At 40.8% G+C, this 24,833-nt stretch overlaps 1 protein-coding gene across 2 annotated transcripts in view; it reads right to left on the reverse strand.

The window, feature by feature from the left end:
- Positions 1 to 24,833, reverse strand: part of brun (trafficking protein particle complex subunit brun) — a 113,240-nt gene that overhangs the window by 26,445 nt on the left and 61,962 nt on the right. For both annotated transcript variants that reach the window (XM_053793486.2, XM_053793485.2), the window contains exons 2-5: positions 10,140 to 10,298; positions 5,879 to 6,070; positions 4,945 to 5,705; positions 1,709 to 1,883 (exon numbers count right to left, since the gene is read on the reverse strand). In XM_053793486.2, coding sequence (XP_053649461.2) covers positions 1,709 to 1,883; positions 4,945 to 5,705; positions 5,879 to 6,070; positions 10,140 to 10,260 — 1,249 coding nt within the window. In that variant the 5' untranslated portion in view covers positions 10,261 to 10,298. The remainder of the gene's footprint in view (positions 1 to 1,708; positions 1,884 to 4,944; positions 5,706 to 5,878; positions 6,071 to 10,139; positions 10,299 to 24,833) is intronic.

A 24,833-nucleotide genomic window follows, 5' to 3' on the forward strand; every position in this document is an offset into this window, starting at 1 on the left:
CCAATACCAGGTATGTTAACAATTTATTTTCATTTAGCAATACTGCTATACACTATTTTTACACGTTCTTAAGCAAATAAATTATTTCTCCAAGACACTGCGTTAAAATAAATGTTTTTTTAACATATAGAGAGGAAGATAAATAAATGTAAGTAAGTAATAAAACATAAGATGTGGGTCAGCCTATAATGTCTTCAGTTACTCTATCATCGCTCATCTAGCTATGGAAAACGTAAAATGGTTGTTGCAGGCATTTGTGGTAGGTAATTTTCTAAAATTCAGCACTTACTGAAAGAAAGATATTTGTAAATAGATCAGTAATTAAATAATTGGTTTTGGAAGGAGGAGGAAGAGGCGGCTTCATTTGAAATTTCTAGAGATTCTGAAGTTCACTTTTGGCCAGTTTATCTAGTTATTCATTTTTAATACTCCAGGTATCTCCCATGATGTAAGGTGACCCAGCAAAGAGGAAAACAATGTCACTTAATCAATGTCTAGCCAAACGCATGCTGACATTCCAGGTCAGATGACCATCCAAATTCCTCTGAGTGCAAGCACTGTACTTCCCACCTCCAGGACTCAAGTCTAGCTAACCAGTTTCTTGTTTGTTCTTTTAGCAATTATACAGAAAAAGGGTTTACCAGACTCTTGCTCCCAGCACTTTGGTTACCTCTTACAACAAGTACGGCTTACAGAGGAATTCTCACCGACTTTCCCATGGAGATGAAAGGAAACACTAGAAGAACAAGACCTATTAAGAGATTAGAAGGAAACTCAGATGAATGTGTACACACACACACACACACACACACATACACGTATATGCACAACTACATGTGTGGTATGAACTAGATGCAAATAGATGTAGCAAGATATACTTGCCATCTTCCATGTTTTTTTTTCTATAGTGGAAGCAATTACTGGATACTGATACAAGTGTTGTGGTAAATGACATTTAATACTCCACGCATATTTAGTGTCAGTTTTATGCTATGTTGGCTGCCAACTTGTTCATTTGATCTAGCAGATGAGGCTGAAGATGCAGTGTAAATAGATTACACATCATTGGATTGGGATTGCAATTTTTTTAATTAATTTTCTTGGGAATGCAATGGGAATTTGTTCTGGAGAAGTAACAATAATTATCTATTATACACATGTTTGCTATCAGGTGATAACAGGTACAAATATACCTGTTATCACTGTCACTAGTATTAACAATAGGCCATGACTACTAGCCTGTGATGACATAAGTCTAGTCCAAAATCAACATAAAAAAGTCAATATAAAATGGGTGCAAACAAAACACCGGTCAACAAAGTGTTAGTGGGAAGAGGGTAGAATGAGGCAAATGGTAGTCAACCAGTGTCTGTAACTGGAAACAAAACTTGATAAGTGTATGCTACCTTCCCAAATTCCAAAAAGTGAGCTGCTTGGTAGTGGCCAAGGCCAAGGAAGGTTGGGGAAGAAATGGACTCCTGTTTGAAATTAGCAATATAAAGATGTGTACATTCCTTCCGAATACCTGATAGTTATTTGCATGACATGATGAATTATCACTAGTTGCCCTCTTTAGTCTACTACAGTTTATTTCTCCTCATTGTACCATGTAAGTGTAATTAAAGAAAGCACTGTACTACCTCTTAATAAAGTAATAAACTTTACATACACACTATATATAATGAAATCAAGACAGTTAACAACTCACCAGCCAGCCACAGCCAGTCATTACAGTTTCGGAGTGTGTCTGCTGCATAGCTGTAATGCATAATGGCTTCGGTAGGCAAGCCTGCCTGCAATGTCAGGTCGGCCAGCTGTTTTCTTAACCGGCCCCCACACCGCTTCTTGTTGGTTCGTGAATCCATATCCAAACCAATAAAATCCTGAAGGAAATCCATTTAATAATTTTGTAAAATAAGAATCAATCCATATAGTTCTTATGAATTGATATTAATATTAGTGAGAAAAATTCACAAAAAAATATATATAATTTTAAACATTAATTGGTTATTGTCCATCCAAGATCATTATCAAATTGCAACCTGATAACATCACAAGTAAAAGGACTACTGTATTGCAGTAGCCCTACAGGCCTAGGCCCCAACACCCACACCCATTCCCACTCTGTACTTCAAAGTTACCCAAGATAGAATGGTCTGAGATAGACAGAAGGATTATCTACCGTGGGTTAGCTATGAACTGCACCAGTTATGGTACTGTACTAGAAGCGATGACAAGCAACAATATGTTCATTCATATAATTATTATCAACAGAGCTTAAGCAGAACAATAGTTTATCAAGAAGTTTATCTATTAAAAAACACATTTATGTATTGCAGATTAGTTAAACCCCTCGTCTACATAAGAATTTAAGGCCATTCCTGAGATACACAAATGGGTGTGGGTGGGTGAGTTGGACTTGCCTAACATGGGGCAGCAGGCCTACTGCAGAACTTTGTTATTTGTTACCACTTTTATACCAAATATGAATGCTATTTCCTAAACCTTTGCAAGTAAACCTGAACTTTCTTATGAAAGAAAACACATTTAAATAACCAACACCTAGCATGACATACATACAGTAGGGCCCTGCTTTACGGCACTTCGCTTTGAGGTGTTCCACTAATACGGACATTTCAAATTACGACCAAAACTCGCTATACGACTCCCCCACCTGTCTTTCTAATATGGTCACCGTGCCCCGCCCAGCTTCTTTACGTTCTCCGTGAATACATCTCTCTATTATGTCTGGAAACTTTCCAAAATTTCAAGTGTTTTAAGGTTATTGCATATTTTACATGTATTCTGATACTATACTTATGTATACCTGTACCTAAATATACTTACACACTGTGCTGGCATGCAGGTACACATTAAAATCACTAAGTCATCAACAACACCACCACCACCACTCTTTTGGGCGCATTAGTCATATTACGTTAATATAGACATTTCCATTAATCCATCTATGATATTTTTTTCAAAATTATATAAGAAACACGTTACATAACATAAACATGATACGTACACCCACCAAGTAGCTTGTAGGAGTGTCAGAAGAATTATGTTTTCTCTAGTCAAACACCAGCTACTGGGGGATAACTGTAGAAAAATATTCCTTTTGGTTGCCTTCACTCTTATCTATAGCCATTCACAACCCTTGTGGGTTTAGCGCTTCTTTTTTATGATGATTATAATAATATCGACTCAATGGTGTGTTGCATGAGAATGGGTGTTGCTGTTTATTTATTCTTATTTACTAACTTGTACACAATGTAAGAGTATTTTTTTTTTCAACAAGTCAGCTGTTTCCCACCAAGGCAGGGTGACAAAAAAAAAAAAAAAAAAAAAAAAAAAAAAAAAAAAAAAAAAAAAAAAAAAAAAAAAAAAAAAAAAAAAAAAAAAAAAAAGAAAAAGAGTATATGTATTGCGAGATAATTATTTTTATAAAAAAAAAAATTGTGAGGTAAAAGTTTCACACACTAAAATTGGACACGCATTAATACATGTTTATTTCACCTGACTGAGTGATCGCCCACCACCCGTTCAGTTTGTTTTTTTACATTGTCTGAACTCCGCATATCTCATTCTCTCTAGTTTAATATTTCGTTAACTAGCTGGCTCTCGTTGACAATGGCATCTAAGGGTGATTGTGATAAAAAGAAGAGTCTTAAGCCTCTTTAAGTGCCAAGTCAGAAATGATTAAACTTAGTGGAATGACTTTTTTTGGGTTATCCTAGGTTTTCTACACATATGTATGATAATCTATGTAACTATATGTGTATACCTGAATAAACTTGCATACTTACTAACAAGGTATGTCAATGGCTGAGATAGCCATCAAATACAGTTACATATAGCAGCATATGTGTAGAGAACCTAGGATAACCCAAAAAAGTCAGACGAAGTGACTTATTGTTGACATGGAAAAACATTTACACTGCCACTCGCCTAACATGCATTCATATTAATATTTTAGGGTAAGTAACGAGTGTACTTTGTGTGTATTTTACTTTTGTGTTTTTTAATGCCTAGTTCTATTGCTAACTTAATGTATGTTAGTGTAAACCTGTTATCTAGCATTTATATGCATTTATAGGTGGAAAAAAAAGGGGTGTTCCACTTTATGGTAATTTCCGCTTTACGGCGGTAGCCCGGAACCTAACTTGCTGTGTAAGTGGGGCCCTACTGTACTTCAAGGTCAAAATATTAATTCAAATAACCAATTAAAGGGATAAAAATGCTTGAAGCTACTGCAAAAATCCAATGTTCATCTAATGAGCATGTACAGTGGTACCTCGAGATACGAACAGTTCAAAACTTGAACAATTATGTAAGTGTATTTATGTAAGTGCTTTTGTAAGTGTATTTTTGGGGGTCTGAAATGGATTAATCTAATCTACATTATTCCTTATCGGAACAAATTCGTTCGGTATCGGCACTCAAACAGCCTTCTGGAACGAATTAAGTTCATATCCTGAGGTACCACTGTATATTACAAGTGCTTGATAACCGTACTGTAAGGTAAAATTTATTTGCCTTAGAAATACAAGATTTAGTAGTGTACACATCATCCAACTCGGATTTGAGCTTCTTTACCACATGAAATGGTACTCGTAATAAAGGCTTATCCCTGACTCCCATTTTCTTCAAATAAAGGAGTCACCAGAAAAGTTTTTAATTAGTAACTATGGTATATTTACAAAGCCTTATTTAAAAAATGTGATAATTAACTAAAGCACACATGCTACCTCAGCAGGCAACACGAATTACTGACATACTTGTATTGCATTAAAGAATAAAAAGTCACAATACCGTGACTGGAAAAATACACAAATAACCAGCACACAGGAGGCTGAAACTTTTAAGTTTCAGTCCAACTTGGACCATTCATTAATCACAATGTACTATTAATTAAATGCAACTATTCATTGTACTGCTAACCTTGCGTTCAAATGGAGCACACAGAAGTGGAGGTCTTTCCAACTTTTCTTGACTTTTATCAAGACGCTTTGACTCTAGCACCCAAAATAAGGAACTAATAAACTCTTGCAGCTGACTTTCTATATTGACAGCATGATCACCAGTTGGGTAGAAGAGAGCTCTAGTCTTAAAATTAGAGGGAGGCTGCAGGGAGACTCTAGAAGAATGGGATGTCGAGGTACTGATGGAGGATTGGCTGGTATCATGAGCAGAGTCGTGAACGGAGTCTTGCGCAGAATCTGCAGTTAAATCCCGAGGTGAATCAATCTTGGCATCATCACAGCAACCAACTTCACTTGTACTTTCACTTCCTGAGTCTGACCCATTAACATGATTTGAATAGATTTTTAGGTCTGCCATGCCTTCTGAAAGACCCTGTGGACTATCTGCATGACTGTCAAACTCTGTTGATTTGTCTTCACTACTAACAGTTTCATACACACCACTGTCTCTATCAGTGCTACCTGCAGAGACCTTCTTAACGTGTGTTGGATGGGTATGTCCATTAATAGTTACTGGATGGGTGCCAGAATCCAGCTCCCCATTAGGTTCCGGAGAGGTTCCCCGAGAAGGTCCACGAGAATCTGCTTCATACATAGTACCATCAGGGTTCAGACCCAAAATAATACATCTCGAGTCATACAATGTAGACGAGTATTTAACTTTGAGACTTTCATGTTGTTTGCAAATGTCATTAAGATCACTTTGGCTACCCACTTGACCTGTCAAAGAAAATGGAAAACTAAAACATTCAATAAAAGATAAAATAACTATGAACTCATTCAGTTCTATACAGTACTGCATAGAAAACAGATTAAAGCAAAAAGAAATATTTATAACATATTGAAGGTTTGTTAAAATATTCTTTCACACAGTCATCAATAAAACTTATTACCTATTGTGATTATGCCAAGAACTCTACGATGTGTTTGGAAATCTCCCCAATCATTGTTCTCCACAGGGTAGTCTCGGCGGTAGGTAACCCACACTGGGCGCTGGGACCCATTTGAATCGCTTACCTTCACATGACCTACACGGCTAATGCGATCGTAGAGTTTATGAAATGAACGGCTCTTTAATTGGGACCCTGGAAATAAAACAATTATATATAAAACAAAGTTTAATAAAATGAAGCACAGTGTCAGTATACTATACATATACATCTATATACAGCATATATACTGTACAAGCGCTACATATAGATTATTTGAGCTAACTGGCCATCTCTTACCAAGGTAGGGAGACAATAAAAATCACCATCTAATCTTGCCAAAAGTGTACACATCACAATTTGAATAACCTTCCAAACTGCAATATACCTACCCCTCCCTCCTCAGTGCAGGCATTGTATTTCCAACCTTCATAACTAATCCAGCTAACCAATTTTCTAGAAATTCCTCATAAACAGAGCCGAGCTCACACTCAATAGCACTTCGTTAATAAAAGCACTCTTCTCTATTAAAAACTAAATTGTCGATAACACAGTTAAAATAATCATAGAACAATGAAAGATACCAAAATATTTTTTTTTTGGCTAAATTTTACCCAAGGATACAAAAAATGCAATACACAATTTAAATTTTTTCAATCAAATAAGCCCAACAAGTACCTTGGCTACTTAATGGATGTAGTACTAGAAAAATATAAAAGTAATAGACAATTATCCATTAACCCTTTGAGGGTTTTCGTCGTACTAGTACGTCTTACGCGTAGGGTTTTTTGACGTACTAGTACTCATAAATTCTAGCGGCCTCAAATCTAGTGGGAGAAAGCTGGTAGGCCCTCATATGAAAGAATGGGTCTATGTGGTCAGTGTGCACAGTCTAAAAAAAATCCTGCAGCACACAGTGCATAATGAGAAAAAAAAAACTTTGACCATTTTTTTTGAATAAATCAGCGACTTTGCAGTGTATTTTCGTATGGTATTTATTGTTGTATTCTAGTTTTCTTGGTCTCATTTTATAGAATGGAAGACATATTACAGAAATTGAGATGATTTTGACTGGTTTTACAAAGAAAGGTGCCTTGAAATTGAGCTCAAAGTAGCAGAAATGTTCGATTTTTACCAAACTTCAAAAGTAAACAAATCGTGCCAAGCATGCAATACACATCAACTGGTGAGTCTAATATTCTTTCACAAGTGCACCAATAATATTTATACCATTTTTTACACTAATGCAGTAGTCTGCATAACAGTAAATCTTATATTTTTTGTGAAAATAAAAATTCAAAGTGGAAAGCAAAAGAATATAAGAGGGGCCTTGAGACATGACTAATGACTAGAGGAAATGTCATTTTAGTGCCAGGAATGTCTTTCTTGTTTATTCTGGACCCTATTCGGAAATTGGCATCTTTTGAAATTTGTGTGAAATTGGCAAAATTGCTAAATTCTGACCACTGTACTGGATAGTTGAATTTCATAAATGAGTGGTTTCTTGCACCCATTCGATAGAAAAAAATGGAGTTCTAGCGAAATATTCATGTTTTTTGTCGACTAGTAGTGAAATTGGCCGAAAATGGGGCTCAAAGTGGGCAAAATCGCCGATGCGTAAACATCGCCGAGACCGCTAACTTTGCGAGAGCATAATTCCGTAAGTTTTCTATCAAATTTCAAACTTTTGGTGTCTTTATGATCGGGAAAAGATTCTCTATCTTTTCATAAGAGAAAATAATTTCTTTTTTTTTAAATTTGGCCGACCCTGAGAACGAGTTTCGGAGAGGGCCTGTCGACCCTCAAAGGGTTAAGGACAATAAAGAACTGGAGAACATATAGCAAACCACTAAATAGTGCTGCATTGTGGTCAAAGCCAAGTACTTTGGAATTACAGAAATACAATTGTACTGCCCATGATACAGTACCTATGGCTAGCATATGCCAATTGGTCTAATAATGTCATGCTTCAATTCTTGTAACATTGAAAAATAATTATTTGTTCCATTAAGAAATTTTAACCTTTAAAAACTCCAAAATTCTATATATAAGAATGGTCTACTATGTGATGTGTACACACTATGTAGACCATTCATATATTTTTTTTTTTTCAACAAACCGGCCATATCCCACCAAGGCAGGGTGGCCCAAAAAGAAAAAACGAAAGTTTCTCTTTTTAAATTTAGTAATACCATTCATATATCTATGTTAAATAATATTTAATAAAAAAAATAAAAAAATTCTTTTTAACACTTAGCCATTTCCCAAGGCAGGGTGACTCAAAAAATACAAACTTTCATTATTCACTCCATCACTGTGTTGCCAGAGGCATGGTGATACTAGAGTTAACAAAAACTGCAACATAACTACACCTTCCTTTGGAGCACAGGCAATGTACTTCCCACCTCCAGGACTCAAGTTTGGCTAACCAGTTTCCCTGAATCCCTTCATAAACGTTACTCTGCTCACACTCCAACAGTATGTCAAGTCATAAAAACTATTTGTCTCCACTTGCTTTTATTTAACACACTCATGCACACCTGCTGGAAGTTCAAGCCCCTCGCACTGCACACAAAACCTCCTTTAACCCCCCTCTCCAACCTTTTCTAGGACGACCCCTATCCCACCTTCCTTCCACTACAGATTTATACATCCTCCAAGTCAATCTTGTTCCATCCTCTCTAAATGTCTCAACCACCTCAACAACCCTTCCTCTGCCCTCTGGATAATACTTTTAGAAACCCCACACCACCACCTATTCTCTAAGCTATAGATTCTCTGCTTTATATTCACACCGCACACTGCCCTCTGACACAACATCTCCACTGCCTCCAGCCTTCTCCTTATTGCAACATTCACTACCCATGCTTCACACCCATATAAGAGCATTGGTATAACTATACCCCAATACATTCCCCTCTTTGCTTCCATGGATAACATTCTTTGTCTTCACAGACTCTTCAGTGCATCACTCGCCTTTTTCTTCTCGTCATTTCTATGATTCACATCATCTTTCATAGACCCATCTGCTGACAAGACACTCCCAAATATCTGAATACATTCACTCTCTCCATACTCCCTTCCTCCACTTTGATATCCAATCCTTCATTACTTAAATTTTTTGTTACCCTCATCACCTTGCTCTTTCCTATGTTCACTTTTAATTTCCTTCTTTTACATACCCTATCAAACTTGTCCACCATCCTCTGCAACTTCTCTTCAGAATCTTCTAAAAGCACAGTGTCATCAGCAAAAAGCAGCTGTGACAACTCTCACTCTGTGTTAGATTCTTGTCTCTTAATCCCACACCTCTTGCCAACACCCAAGCATTCGCTTCTCTTACAGCCCCACCTATAAATACGTACATGGAACAACCACGGTGACATCACGCATCCCTAAGGCCTACTTTTACTGGGAAATAATCTCGCTCTCTCCTACATACCCTAACCTGAGCTCCACTATTCTCGTACAAACTTTTCACTGGTTTCAGTAACTTACCACTTATTCCATACATTTGCAACATCTGCCACATTGCCCCCTATCTACCTCATCATGTGCCTTTCCTCAATTCACAAATGCAACAAAAGCCTTTTTAACCTTATCTAAATACTGTTCACCTATATATTTCACTGTCAACACTTGGTCTTCACATCCCCTACCCTTCTTAAAGCATCCTTGTTCATCTGCAATCCTGCTCTCCATCTTACTCTTAATTCTTTGAATAATAACTCTTACCATACACTTTACCAGGCATAATCAACAAGCTTATTCTCCTATAATTTTTACACACACTTTTGTTCCCTTTGCCTTAATACAAGGGAACTATGCATGCTCTGCTAATCCCTGGGTACCTTCCCCTCTTCAATACATTTATTAAATAAAAGCACTAACCATTCCAAAACTACATCCCCACCTGCTTTTAACACGTCTTTATCCCATCAATCTCAGCTGCTTTACCCCCTTTCATTCTACCCACTGCCTCACACACCTTCCCCACACTCACAACTTGTCCTTCCTCACTCCTACAAGATCATATACCTCCCTGCCCAATGCAAGAAATCACAACTTTCTTACCGTATTAAAAGTTTCTCACTTCTAAACATTAATAATTTTTCATAGGCAGAGCTAGCATTGTGGGATAAACCATATGCCTAGTTTGTAATATGTGAGCTAAGAACTTGATAAGATGTAAACTTGGATATACAACTGAGCAAATAATACTTACCCACTTGAGTGACAAGCACGAGCAGGGTCTGGTGGTGGTGGGGACTGGTGCAGTAGTCTGGGTAACTCATGGTGGTGTCGGGCGGTGGGTTGGAGAGAATAACACTTACCGACGACCTCATGTCCCTCCCCGCCCGGACCCCTCAACCCTAGACACACCCTGAAAATAATAACACAATATTAATATACAGTGTATACCAGTACATTTATTACAGAGTTCACTTCACAAGCTAACAACCTCAGAGCTGTTATTCTACCTCAGATCATCAACAAAGAACAGTGCTTGATCTAAGGTATACTACCATCTTTAAGATACAATCCACAATGGTTGACAAGCATTCAGGGGCAAGAGGGGGTGTAATGAAACCTGCCCATACATCTTTCCTTCCCCTTGCTCAGAAATCAAACCTGGTTTACTGGTGAACTGATTTAATATACCCTAAGCAAGCAGTGATCCTTGTATAATAGAAATACAATATTCTAATATTTTATTTATAAAGCATTACTGTAATCAAGTTACCTTTTACTGTTCTTTCACATTAGCACAACACTGGCAGATAATGTCTCACGAAATCGTAATGGAGTTTTGAGAAACTGATCGCGGGTTCTATCTCCGCCCGTGGTATGGTTTGACAGATACTGTATTTTTGCCCTACTGCAGTAATTAAAAAGAAGTATAGTAAATCCTCAATCACCATTACGTACTAGCCACCCACTCCCTCTATTAGTCTGCTAAATCAAAAGTTTGCTACACAGTTATTTACAAATAAATGAAACTTTGGTGAAATGTGCATCATTTATATTACAATATACACGGGAGGTGCCATGGAATTAATTGTGATAGATTACACAATAAAAGTGTATTTTTTTTATTTTATTAACACACAGGCAGCCTCCCACCAAGGCAGGGTGGCCCGGAAAAGAAAAACATTCATTATCATTCACTCCATCACTGTCTTGCCAGAGGTGCGCTTACACTACAGTTATAAAACTGAAACATTAACACCCCTCATTCAGAGTGCAGGCACTCAAAAAAAAAACAAAAAAAATGTAGATATCTATACTGTGCTGGTGTTAGTCTTCAGAGTCAAATTGTAACTTTCAGGAAGTCAACAGCTTATAAGAAAAACATATTTTAACACTGGCCTTGCAGAGCCCAGTGTGGTACTGAGTTATACAAGTCAGTGTAGGAAACTATATGGACACTGAAATCTGGAGTCAAAAGCATAACCTATAAAAATGAGGCAGCTCTGTGGTCAGCTCATTCTCATACCACGAATGATCATCTTGCAAATCTGAACGTTTCCTGAACCTTATTAACGGTATCTACAAACCCAAAAATGCAGTTGATGAATTTATGGTGGTGCAAGTATGTCTTATTCACATACTTGCTGGTACTGCATACCATTAATTACCTTTGATGAGTTTCGAGTTTTTCTACTCCCGGAGCCTGGCCATGGGCCAGGCTTGTCTGGTGCTAGCCTGGTAAATCAGGCTGTTGCTGCTAGAGGCCTGTTGTCCCACATATCCATCACAGCCTGGTTGATCAGGCACCTGGTGAAGATACTTGTCCAGTTTTCTCTTAAAGACATCTACACTTGTTCTAGCAGTGTTTGATATCTTCTGGTAAGATGCTGAATAATCTGGGACCATGCTGATATAGTGTTCTCTTGTTCCCACCGCACACCTGCTTTTCCCTGGGCTTATTTTGCACTTCCTCCCATATATCTCGCTCCAGTACGTTGTTATGGCAGTGTACAGATTTGGGACCAAGCCCTCGAGTACTTTCCAGGTATATATTACCACGTATCTCTCTCTCCTCTGCTACAGTGAGTGCATATTTAAGACTAAGGCGTTCCCAGTAATTTAAACACTTTACTGGCTCTTTACGGGCCATAAACAATCTCTGTAATACATTAAGTGTTGTGCATCAAAAGGCTTCTAAAATTTACCCTGGATCCTTACACAATTAAAAAAAAAAAAGTCAATACCTCAGAAACTACACAAATACTCTGTATCAGGACATCACCAACCCTTCCTGTTCAAAACCCGTATTTAATGCTTGGCATTTTTTTACACAGTTCTACAAGGTTAGGTTCAGGGTTCCCAACTAAATTTCAATTTATGTAAAAATTAATCACAATATTAATACAATCAGTACAGTATATGATTAACCTTAAATGTAAGAAACAAAATAGAAAATTTACCTTGTATACAAGGTAACATATTTGGTGACATCTGCAAGACTGCACTATGATGCAAAACACCTGAGAGAGTCAACTGTAGTTACGATTCACTGTACAGTATTGATTGACTAACTGTCGAGTGTTGATCCCCTGACTGGAAATTAAACCTGCAGTGCAGTCTGCAGAACACAGTCTGGTGCACCTTGAAGCTGCATACAGCCGTAGGTCCATGGGTTGTTGGTGGTGGAGAGGGCGGTGCGGTGGTGGGAGCGAGAGGGCGGTGCGGTGGTGGGAGCGAGAGGGCGGTGCGGGGGTGGGAGCGAGAGGTCGGTGCGGGGGTTGGAGCGAGAGGGCGGTGCGGGGGTGGGAGCGAGAGGGCGGTGCGGGGGTGGGTGCGAGAGGGCGGTGCGGGGGTGGGAGCGAGAGGGCGGTGCGGGGGTGGGAGCGAGAGGGCGGTGCGGGGGTGGGAGCGAGAGGGCGGTGCGGGGGTGGGAGCGAGAGGGTGGTGGGAGCGAGAGGGCGGTGCGGGGGTGGGAGCGAGAGGGCGGTGCGGGGGTGGGAGCGAGAGAGCAGTGCGGGGGTGGGAGCGAGAGGGCGGTGCGGGGGTGGGAGCGAGAGGGCGGTGCGGGGGTGGGAGCGAGAGGGCGGTGCAGTGGTGGGAGCGAGAGGGCGGTGCGGTGGTGGGAGCGAGAGGGCGGTGCGGTGGTGGGAGCGAGAGGGCGGTGCGGTGGTGGGAGCGAGAGGGTGGTGGGAGCGAGAGGGCGGTGCGGTGGTGGGAGCGAGAGGGCGGTGCGGTGGTGGGAGCGAGAGGGCGGTGCGGTGGTGGGAGCGAGAGGGCGGTGCGGTGGTGGGAGCGAGAGGGCGGTGCGGTGGTGGGAGCGAGAGGGCGGTGCGGTGGTGGGAGCGAGAGGGCGGTGCGGTGGTGGGAGCGAGTGGAAGAATATAGTGAATGGGTGGGTGGAAGAATATAATGAGTGGGTGAATGGGTCAGCGAGTGACATGCCTGGCACCAGCTGACCCTGACCTTTGACCCTGACCTTTCCGTGGTGCCTCCCGCCAGTGACCATCACTTCCCGGGAAACACGCTCATCCCCTCCCTTCCCCCACTATCCTTACCGCGGGCACCCATCCCCACCAGAGCCACTACACACCCACCCCTGGCCAACCACCAGCACACAAGCTTAAAGGCGACAGTTGCAAGCGGACAAAGCAAACCAGCCAAGACACACAGAAAGAGAAACAAAGACAGACAGACAGACAGACAGACAGACAGAGACACACACACACACACACACACACACACACACACACACACACACACACACACACACACACACACACACACACACACAGTGGGCGCCTGTGACCAGCGGGGTTCCACAGGGGTCAGTCCTAGGGCCTGTGCTGTTCTTGGTATATGTGAATGACATAACGGAAGGGATAGACTCAGAAGTGTCCTTGTTTGCAGATGATGTGAAGTTAATGAGAAGAATCAAATCGGATGAGAATCAGGCAGGACTACAAAGAGACCTGGACAGGCTACAAGCCTGGTCCAGCAACTGTCTCCTTGAGTTTAACCCTGCCAAATGCAAAGTCATGAAGATTGGGGAAGGGCAAAGAAGACCGCAGACACAATATAGTTTAGATGGCCAAAGACTGCAAACCTCACTCAAGGAAAAAGATCTGGGGGCGAGTACAACACCGAGCATATCTGAGGCGCACATCAATCAGATAACTGCTGCAGTATACGGGCGCCTGGCAAACCTACGGATAGCGTTCCGATACCTCAGTAAGGATTCGTTCAAGACTATGTATACCATTTACGTCAGGACCATACAACTTCAACCAGGTAAACCATGTCCTAAACGAAACATGTTGGGAAGATGTTTTAAATGACATGGATCCAAACCAGTGCCTTGAAAGGATCAACTTCCTGGCAGCTGAAGCATGTTCTAGGCATATTCCCCTAAGAAAGAAGAAGAGCAGGAGTAAACTGGAGAGAAAAAGACGCTCCCTCTACAGAAGACGACGAAGAGTCACTGAGCTCCTCAGGAGTGCTAGAATATCTGATACACGAAAGGAGGCGCTGACCAGGGAAGTGGAAACTATCGAACTTAAGCTAAATGACTCTTACAAGAACCAGGAGAGGCAGGAGGAGCTTAAAGCTATTAGTGAAATTGAAAGAAATTCAAAATATTTCCTTTCATATGCCAAAAACAAGGCAAATACCACATCTAGTATCGGCCCCTTGCTCAGACAGGATGGGACTTACACAGATGACAACAAGGAAATGAGTGAAATATTGAAATCCCAGTACGACTCTGTGTTTAGTGAACCACTAATCGGTCTGAGGATCGACGACCCAAATGATTTCTTCATGAATGAGCCTCAAAACTCCATAAATGTATGCCAGATTTCCGATATTACCCTAACTCCGATAGATTTCGAAAAAGCCATTGACAACATGCCTATGCACTCAGCCCCGGGCCCAGACTCGTGGAACTCTGTTTTCATTAAGAACTGCAAGAAACCTCTCTCGCGTGCCCTAAGTACACTATGGAGGAGCAGCTTGGACATGGGTGAAATTCCAGTCACTTAAAACAACGGATATAGCCCCACTCCATAAAGGTGGCAGCAAAGCTAGGAACTATAGACCAATATCTCTGACGTCCCACATCATAAAAATCTTTGAGAGTGCTAAGAAGCAGGATTGCAAATCACCTGGATTCCCAAAATCTGCACAATGCAGGGCAACATGGGTTCAGGGCAGGTCGCTCCTGCCTCTCACAACTACTGGATCACTATGACATGGCCTTGGATGCACTGGAAGAAAATCAGAATGCAGATGTAATATACACAGACTTTGCAAAAGCATTTGACAAATGCGATCATGGCGTAATAGCCCATAAAATACGTGCTAAAGGAATAACTGGGAAAGTGGGGAGATGGATCTTCAACTTCCTAACAAATCGAACACAAAGAGTAGTGGTCAACAGAGTTTAATCGGAGGCTGCCATAGTGAAGAGCTCTGTTCCACAAGGCACAGTACTCGCCCCCATCTTATTCCTTATCCTCATATCAGACATAAACAGAGATATACACCACAGCACAGTATCATCCTTTGCGGATGATACTAGGATCTGCATGAGGCTGTCATCTGCTGAGGACGCGGTTAACCTCCAAGAAGATATAAACAAAGTTTTCCAGTGGGCAACGGTAAACAATATGATGTTCAATGAGGACAAATTCCAACTACTCCGTTATGGAAAACTGGAGGAGATAACTAGAACAGAGTATACTACTGACTCCGGCCATACAATAGAGCGGAAAAATAATGTAAGGGACCTGGGAGTAGTAATGTCTGAGGATCTCACTTTCAAGGATCACAACAGTGCCACGATCGCACGTGCAAAGAAAATGATAGGATGGATAATGAGAACTTTCAAAACGAGAGATGCCAAGCCCATGATGATCCTTTTCAAATCACTTGTTCTCTCTAGGCTGGAATACTGCTATACATTAACATCTCCATTCAAAGCAGGTGAAATCGCAGATCTAGAGTGTACAGAGATCCTTTACTGCACGTATAAGTTCTGTCAAGCACCTTAACTACTGGGAACGCTTGGAAGCACTTGACTTGTACTCGTTGGAACGCAAGAGGGAGAGATATATCATAATCTACACTTGGAAAATCTTGGAAGGAATGGTCCCAAATCTGCACACAGAAATCACTCCCTACGAAAGTAAAAGACTGGGCAGGCGATGGAAAATGCCGCCAATAAAAAGTAGGGGCGCCATTGGTACACTAAGAGAAAACACCATAAGTGTCCGGGGCCCAAAACTGTTCAACAGCCTCCCATCAAGCATTAGGGGAATTGCCAATAAACCCCTGGCTGCCTTCAAGAGAGAGCTGGACAGATACCTAAAGTCAGTGCCGGATCAGCCGGGCTGTGGCTCGTACGTCGGACTGCGTGCGGCCAGCAGTAACAGCCTAGTTGATCAGGCCCTGATCCATCGGGAGGCCTGGTCATGGACCGGGCCGCGGGGGCGTTGATCCCCGGAATAACCTCCAGGTAACTGGAGTATGTAGCACCAGTTTGGAATTCACACCTAGTCAAGCACGTCAAGAAATTAGAGAAAGTGCAAAGGTTTGCAACAAGACTAGTCCCAGAGCTACGGGGATTGTCCTACGAAGAAAGGTTGAGGGAAATCGGCCTGACGACACTGGAGGACATGAGGGTCAGGGGAGACATGATAACGACATATAAAATACTGCGTGGAATAGACAAGGTGGACAAAGACGGGATGTTCCAGAGAAGGGACACAGACACAAGAGGTCACAATTGGAAGTTGAAGACTCAGATGAATCAAAGGGATGTTAGGAAGTATTTCTTCAGTCATAGAGTAGTCAGGCCGTGGAATAGCCTAGAAAGTGACGTAGTGGAGGCGGGAACCATACATAGTTTTAAGGCGAGGTATGATAAAGCTCATAGGGCAGGGAGAGAGAGGACCTAGTAGCAATCAGTGAAGAGGCGGGGCCAGGAGCTATGACTCGACCCCTTCAACCACAAATAGGTGAGTGTACACATACAGTGAAGAGGCGGGGCCAGGAGCCATGAATCGACCCCTGCAACCACAATTAAGCGAGTGCACACACACACATAAGCTGTAACTACCGGATTAATCCGGTAGTTCCACTGTTCAATAAAGATCAATCCGATAGTTCCACACTGTTCAATAACGGTCAATCCGATAGTTCCACATTGTTCAATAACGGTCAATCCGATAGTTCCACACTGTTCAATAACGGTCAATCCGATAGTTCCACACTGTTCAATAACGGTCAATCCGATAGTTCCACACTGTTCAATAACGGTCAATCCGATAGTTCCACACTGTTCAATAACGGCCAATCCGATAGTTCCACATTGTTCAATAACGGTCAATCCGATAGTTCCACATTGTTCAATAAAGATCAATCCGATAGTTCCACATTGTTCAATAACGGTCAATCCGATAGTTCCACATTGTTCAATAACGGTCAATCCGGTAGTTCCACTGTTCAATAAGCATCAATCCGGTAGTTCCACTGTTCAAAAAGGATGAATCCAATTTGTAAAACGAACTGCCATACTAAGTTGGTCAGCATATGAACAATCAAGTCACATTATCAAACGACACACACACTTTTAACGAGGGAAGATTGTAGTCTAAAACGTCATGCTGATATTTACATTACCATGCAGTGCTATATGTTCTTTTAATTCTTTTACGTGTGGTTATTAGGTGTCCTTTTTTTCCCAATACATCAATGAGTGCATTTTTCAGTTCCCTGTTTTTGTCGTATTTCATACTCTAGAAGCCCTTTTGTTTTTCTTTGTAATTTTTCCACTTCATTTACATTTCTTTTTTAAGTGCAGACACTACACTACCCTTGCGTGCGTGTGTATAAATATTTGTGCATGAATAGTATACAATACCGACGAGATGAAGAATTAGACACATGGGCAACATCTAGGTAGCTGGATGGCGAAACATCTACTGATAAAGATACCCAGATGTTGCACGTGTCTAATTCTTCACACAGATTTGTATGCAAAGAGTTATGTTAGCGAGGGTAGTCAAATGGTTGTTAGCCTGGTCGGTTAACATACAGCTATTAAACCATAGGTTAACATGCCCTTGTTAGGGTACGAATGTTCGTATCCTCACTGGTACCATTATTTCTTCCCTTCATGCGAAGGGAGGTAGCTCCAATTGTTTGCATTAAGAGCCCTTCACTGACATCAAGGGACAGGGAAACTCACCCGAGACACGGGTCTTGGTCATATGAAAACCCACTCAATGACCCTTTAGAACTTCAAGATGGCACTGTCAGTGAAATCTTTAAAAAGATCTTGAGAGGAAGATCAAGTCGAGTAGAGATATAGTGATAGTGGACTAAAGAGAGGAAAGTATGAAGGAACTACTCGTCAAGGATTGGGAAGAAGACATACGTGGGTCAATTTACCAACGATCAAAATGTGGTGTATCAACTATCATGTGGTGTGTGGGGTTCACACCGCTCTTACACTGTTGCTGTAATAGTGTGAGATGACACGGTGGTGATACTTTCTTGTTATCCAGTCTATCAGTCTAAGGCTTTTGTCGGGCAATAATTTGTATAGCAGTTGTGATAGTAATACCTATGCGTTATTGGTGCTCAAGACATTCTGGCAAGTGTCAACCCAGTGTTCCTTGCATTCGTATTCTGTTCTAAAGTATTTTGCTTTCATCAGTTAAGATTACGTCACTTTTGAGTAAAACCCAATGTTAGTTTTTATCCTTGGATATAACATGAAGGAAACATTTTGGAGGACTTTCAATTTAGCTGATGGCTTTTTGCACTTTCCTGGGAAGTGTACGAATCATTTAGCTTTTTATTCAGTGGTTTTAATTTCTCTAACCAGAGTTTATTTTCGTTCTTGAGAAAATGTGGTACTCTTCGAGAAGCTCCTTATTTTTCCTATGCATTTTTTAACGATGAATAACGTGTTTCTAGTGGCGCTGTACCTATTCCTTACAGGCACTGTGTAGTGCCACTATGCTCATCTTCAGTGCCAATGTATGTATCTTTTCCAGGCACTGAGTTAAAGTCCCGTAACCCCAACAACGTTCCCATCATAATTCACAAAGACCATTATTAACTTGTTCCTAGTTAATTCCTCTCCTGATGAAACAATGTTGAACTCTGAATGTGGTGTGTTCGACATGCATGTTCTATACCACTGTGTTATTTATCATTATAAGATCAAGCGAGTTTTCAACGTGGTCACTTCTAAAGAATAAAGCACCGTGACTGGAACAATACACAAATAACCCGCAGAAACTATGACGACGTTTAGGTTCCTACTTCGACCATTAAGTAGTCATACACAAGGGCGAAGGAAAGGACTATGATTCTGAAGGGTTCTTTGATCAGAGGAACTGGAACAAACCTGATTATCTCCATTTCACTGGAGCTGTAAGATCCCCCCTAAGGGGGTTAGTTACTGTGAGAGGTTTAGATGGGTTCTAGTCTGGTAGTCAAGTCTCTTACTTTGTGTTCTATCTAAACATTTTAAAAATTAAAAACTGTTTATGTTTGATCGTGATGATCTCAACCCATATTTGCGTATACTTAAACTCCAACAACGAAATAACTATCATGTTTGTTACATTCTTGCATATTATTACAATCATAACGAAGCGCCAAAACCCACAATGGCCATACAGACATATATTAATTGTGAAAACAAAGACAACTCGCAGAACAAGCCTCTGTGTAAATCTTTATCAAATCATTATAAAGCTCTACACAAAGCAAAACGTTGTTCCAATAAAAGCTTGTGGCTTTGTTTTTATTATAGGCAATGCTAAATTTTTCTGCCATATTTAAATCCCCGTTTAAGGTGATGCTTCAGGCAGGAAGTGAGAGATCTGAGGCAGTGTTCAGTTTTCTTTATATGATCTTTAAAATGCTGACTTTTGCCTCCGCTGGCGTGTATACAAAAACCATCTAGATTCTGATTTCCAGTTGTAACTGGCAACATTTCGACTACATCGTCATGGGCAGTGGTGTAAAGTAGCTCAGTGCAAACGAGTCTAGCCGTTAAAATTGTACCTCCGTATCCGCATTTCAGTCTATACTCAAACAGCATGCGTGAGGATATTAACGCTCTAAGCAACTATAAGAATATCCTGTGCTATCAGAACAAGCAGCATGTTCAATGTACAAATAATCCGCACATATAGAGGAGCTTACGACGACGTTTCGGTCCGACTTGGACCATTTACAAAGTCACTTTGTAAATGGCCCAAGTCCGACCGAAACGTCGTCGTAAGCTCCTCTCCCCTATGTGCGGGTTAGTGTATTGTTCCAGTCACGGTATTGTGCTTTTTGTTAAAGTACGTTCAAGTTATTTCGTTATTTTCGGTCCATTGTACATAATTTAACTTACCCTAGCCTACATTTGGGTAAAGTTTACTATTACTACTCGGCAGAACAAGGGCATTAGTTAACATATTTCAATACTGCACATACAACCTCTGTACACCAGGGAATAAGTATTTCTTGTATTTCTAATTTTACATCAGTTAGTTCAGCCAGAAATAAAAAAAAAGTGTTATTTATGGAGGACAACTTGCTATTTAGCTGACACGAGTAATCTTTCATATGAAAGAGGCGAGTGTGTTTGAATCTGTAGAGCGCTGTGACCCACAAGTCATTCAGTGTTATGTTCAAGAAAACCATCCGTCAATGTCTCACACACACACACACACACACACACACACACACACACACACACACACACACACACAACTATCTCCTGAGGGGCACCTCAACCAAATAACTGCTGCAGTATACGGGCGCCTGGCAAACCTAAGAACAGCATTCCGACATCTAAATAAGGAGTCATTCAGGACCCTGTACACCGTACGTTAGGTCTACATTGGAATATGCAGCGCCAGTTTGGAAAACTCACCTAACTAAGCATGTAAGGAAACTAGAGAAAGTGCAAAGGTTTGCAACAAGACTAGTCCCGGAGCTAAGGGTTATGTCCTACGCGGAGAGGTTAAGGGAAATCGACCTGACGACACTGGAAGACAGGAGAGTTAGGGGGGATATGATAACGACATATAAAATACTGAGAGGTAGACAAGATGGACAGAGGCAGGATGTTCCAGAGATGGGACACAGCAACACGGGGTCACAATTGGAAGCTGAAGACTCAGATGAACCACAGGGATGTTAGGAAGTATTTCTTCAGTTACAGAGTTGTCAGGAAGTGGAATAGCCTGGGTAGTGATGTAGTGGAGGCAGGATCCATACATAGCTTTAAGAAGAGGTATAATAAAGCTCACGGAGCGGGAAGAGTGACCGGGTAGCGGCCAGTTGAAGAGGCGGGGCCAGGAGCTGTGAATCGACTCCCGCAAGTACAACTAGGCGAGTACAACTATGTGAGTACACACACACTACAAGCCCTTATAACACTAAATAAAAGTTATTAATAGTAAGTTCTGACGTCAATACACACTGCATTTGAGAGAGGAGCAAGAGGGGGAAGGCAAGAAAGTGAGGAAAGGATGGGGGTGGAGCAAGTGGTAACACGTGATAGCAAGAGAAGATCATTGTGACAGCATCGCGTGGCCGAGGTTCGTGGTGTAAACAAACGCGACTCTGGTAGCAACACACGTACCTCTGTATTCACCACAAGATCTCACGACCCCAAGGTTGTCTCCAACACAACCACAATCCCATCACTCTTACTTTCATGCAGTATTACATGGAAACATACCCAGCTTCTTCGCACCGTGTACCCATCATATATAATAGTGCATCCACATTATGGGTATATCGAAGTTTGGTAAGAATAGATTGTGCCTTGAGGGAAGAGTATTGGGCAGCATCATTCATCTACACCATCATAAAATAGCATTTGCACATTATAGCCCAAATAACTGACGTCATTGGCGAATTAATCCGTGCCTATTTCATTATACAGATATCATTACCATTACAATTGCAGTATCTGCGGGTATTACAAATTACCATTAACTAATTGCAGCAAATTCTGCATATTTTGCAGAATTCTACAAACTTAAAATGTGCTTCAACAGTTCGTACAACCACCCCGGCACGGACACAAATACCTTTTAACATCTCCCCAGCGACTGCACTGCGGTTGGGGACTACCAAGCCATTGATCGACAGGTGCTTTGTAAATGTGATCATTTTTATAGAAGCGTTAACCTACAAATGCTACTACGACGATAATATGGGTTTCCACAGTTACACGGGAGGTGGACCCCATATATATATATATATATATATATATATATATATATATATATATATATATATATATATATATATATATATATATATATATATATATATTATATATTATATATTATATTATATATATATATATATATATATATATATATATATATTATATATTATATATTATATTATATATATATATATATATATATATATATATATATTATATATATATATATATATATATATATATATATATATATATATATATTTATATATATATATATATATATATATATATATATATATATATATATATATATTATTATCACACTGGCCGATTCCCACCAAGGCAGGGTGGCCCGAAAAAGAAAAACTTTCACCATCATTCACTCCATCACTGTCTTGCCAGAAGGGTGCTTTACACTACAGTTTTTAAACTGCAACATTAACACCCCTCCTTCAGAGTGCAGGCACTGTACTTCCCATCTCCAGGACTCAAGTCCGGCCTGCCGGTTTCCCTGAACCCCTTCATAAATGTTACTTTGCTCACACTCCAACAGCACGTCAAGTATTAAAAACCCATTTGTCTCCATTCACTCCTATCAAACACGCTCACGCATGCCTGCTGGAAGTCCAAGCCCCTCGCACACAAAACCTCCTTTACCCCCTCCCTCCAACCTTTCCTAGGCCGACCCCTACCCCGCCTTCCTTCCACTACAGACTGATACACTCTTGAAGTCATTCTGTTTCGCTCCATTCTCTCTACATGTCCGAACCACCTCAACAACCCTTCCTCAGCACTCTGGACAACAGTTTTGGTATTCCCGCACCACCTCCTAACTTCCAAACTACGAATTCTCTGCATTATATTCACACCACACATTGCCCTCAGACATGACATCTCCACTGCCTCCAGCCTTCTCCTCGTTGCAACATTCATCACCCATGCTTCACACCCATATAAGAGCGTTGGTAAAACTATACTCTCATACATTCCCCTCTTTGCCTCCAAGGACAAAGTTCTTTGTCTCCACAGACTCCTAAGTGCACCACTCACCCTTTTCCCCTCATCAATTCTATGATTCACCTCATCTTTCATAGACCCATCCGCTGACACGTCCACTCCCAAATATCTGAATACATTCACTTCCTCCATACTCTCTCCCTCCAATCTGATATCCAATCTTTCATCACCTAATCTTTTTGTTATCCTCATAACCTTACTCTTTCCTGTATTCACTTTTAATTTTCTTCTTTTGCATACCCTACCAAATTCATCCACCAATCTCTGCAACTTCTCTTCAGAATCTCCCAAGAGCACAGTGTCATCAGCAAAGAGCAACTGTGACAACTCCCACTTTATGTGTGATTCTTTATCTTTTAACTCCGCGCCTCTTGCCAAGACCCTCGCATTTACTTCTCTTACAACCCCATCTATAAATATATTAAACAACCACGGTGAGATCACACATCCTTGTCTAAGGCCTACTTTTACTGGGAAATAATTTCCCTCTTTCCTACATACTCTAACTTGAGCCTCACTATCCTCGTAAAAACTCTTCACTGCTTTCAGTAACCTACCTCCTACACCATACACCTGCAACATCTGCCACACTGCCCCCCTATCCACCCTGTCATACGCCTTTTCCAAATCCACAAATGCCACAAAGACCTCTTTAGCCTTATCTAAATACTGTTCACTTATGTGTTTCACTGTAAACACCTGGTCCACACACCCCCTACCTTTCCTAAAGCCTCCTTGTTCATCTGCTATCCTATTCTCCGTCTTACTCTTAATTCTTTCAATAATAACTCTACCATACACTTTACCAGGTATACTCAACAGACTCGTCCCCCTATAATTTTTGCACTCTCTTTTGTCCCCTTTGCCTTTATACAGAGGAACTATGCATGCTCTCTGCCAATCCCTAGGTACCTTACCTTCTTCCATACATTTATTAAATAATTGCACCAATTACTCCAAAACTATATCCCCACCTGCTTTTAACATTTCTATTTTTATCCCATCAATCCCGGCTGCCTTACCACCTTTCATTTTACCTACTGCCTCACGAACTTCCCCCACACTCGACTGGCTCTTCCTCACTCCTACAAGATGTTATTCCTCCTTGTCCTATACACGAAATCACAGCTTCCCTATCTTCATCAACGTTTAACAATTCCTCGAAATATTCCCTCCATCTTTCCAATACCTATAACTCTCCATTTAATAACTCTCCTCTCCTATTTTTAACTGACAAATCCATTTTTTCTCTAGGCTTCCTTAACTTGTTAATCTCACTCCAAAACTTTTTCTTATTTTCCACAAAATTTGTTGATAACATCTCACCCACTCTCTCATTTGCTCTCTTTTTACATTGCTTCACCACTCTCTTAACCTCTCTCTTTTTCTCCATATACTCTTCCCTCCTTGCATCACTTCTACTTTGTAAAAACTTCTCATATGCTAACTTTTTCTCCCTTACTACTCTCTTTACATCATCATTCCACCAATCGCTCCTCTTCCCTCCCGCACCCACCTTCTTGTAACCACAAACTTCTGCTGAACACTCCAACATTACATTTTTAAACCTACCCCATACCTCTTCGACCCCTATGCTCTCATTAGCCCATCTATCCTCCAATAGCTGCTTATATCTTACCCTAACTGCCTCCTCTTTTAGTTTATAAACCTTCACCT

The sequence above is a fragment of the Cherax quadricarinatus genome, chromosome 71 (assembly GCF_038502225.1).
Source record: "Cherax quadricarinatus isolate ZL_2023a chromosome 71, ASM3850222v1, whole genome shotgun sequence".
Classification (NCBI taxonomy): Eukaryota; Metazoa; Arthropoda; class Malacostraca; order Decapoda; family Parastacidae; genus Cherax; species Cherax quadricarinatus.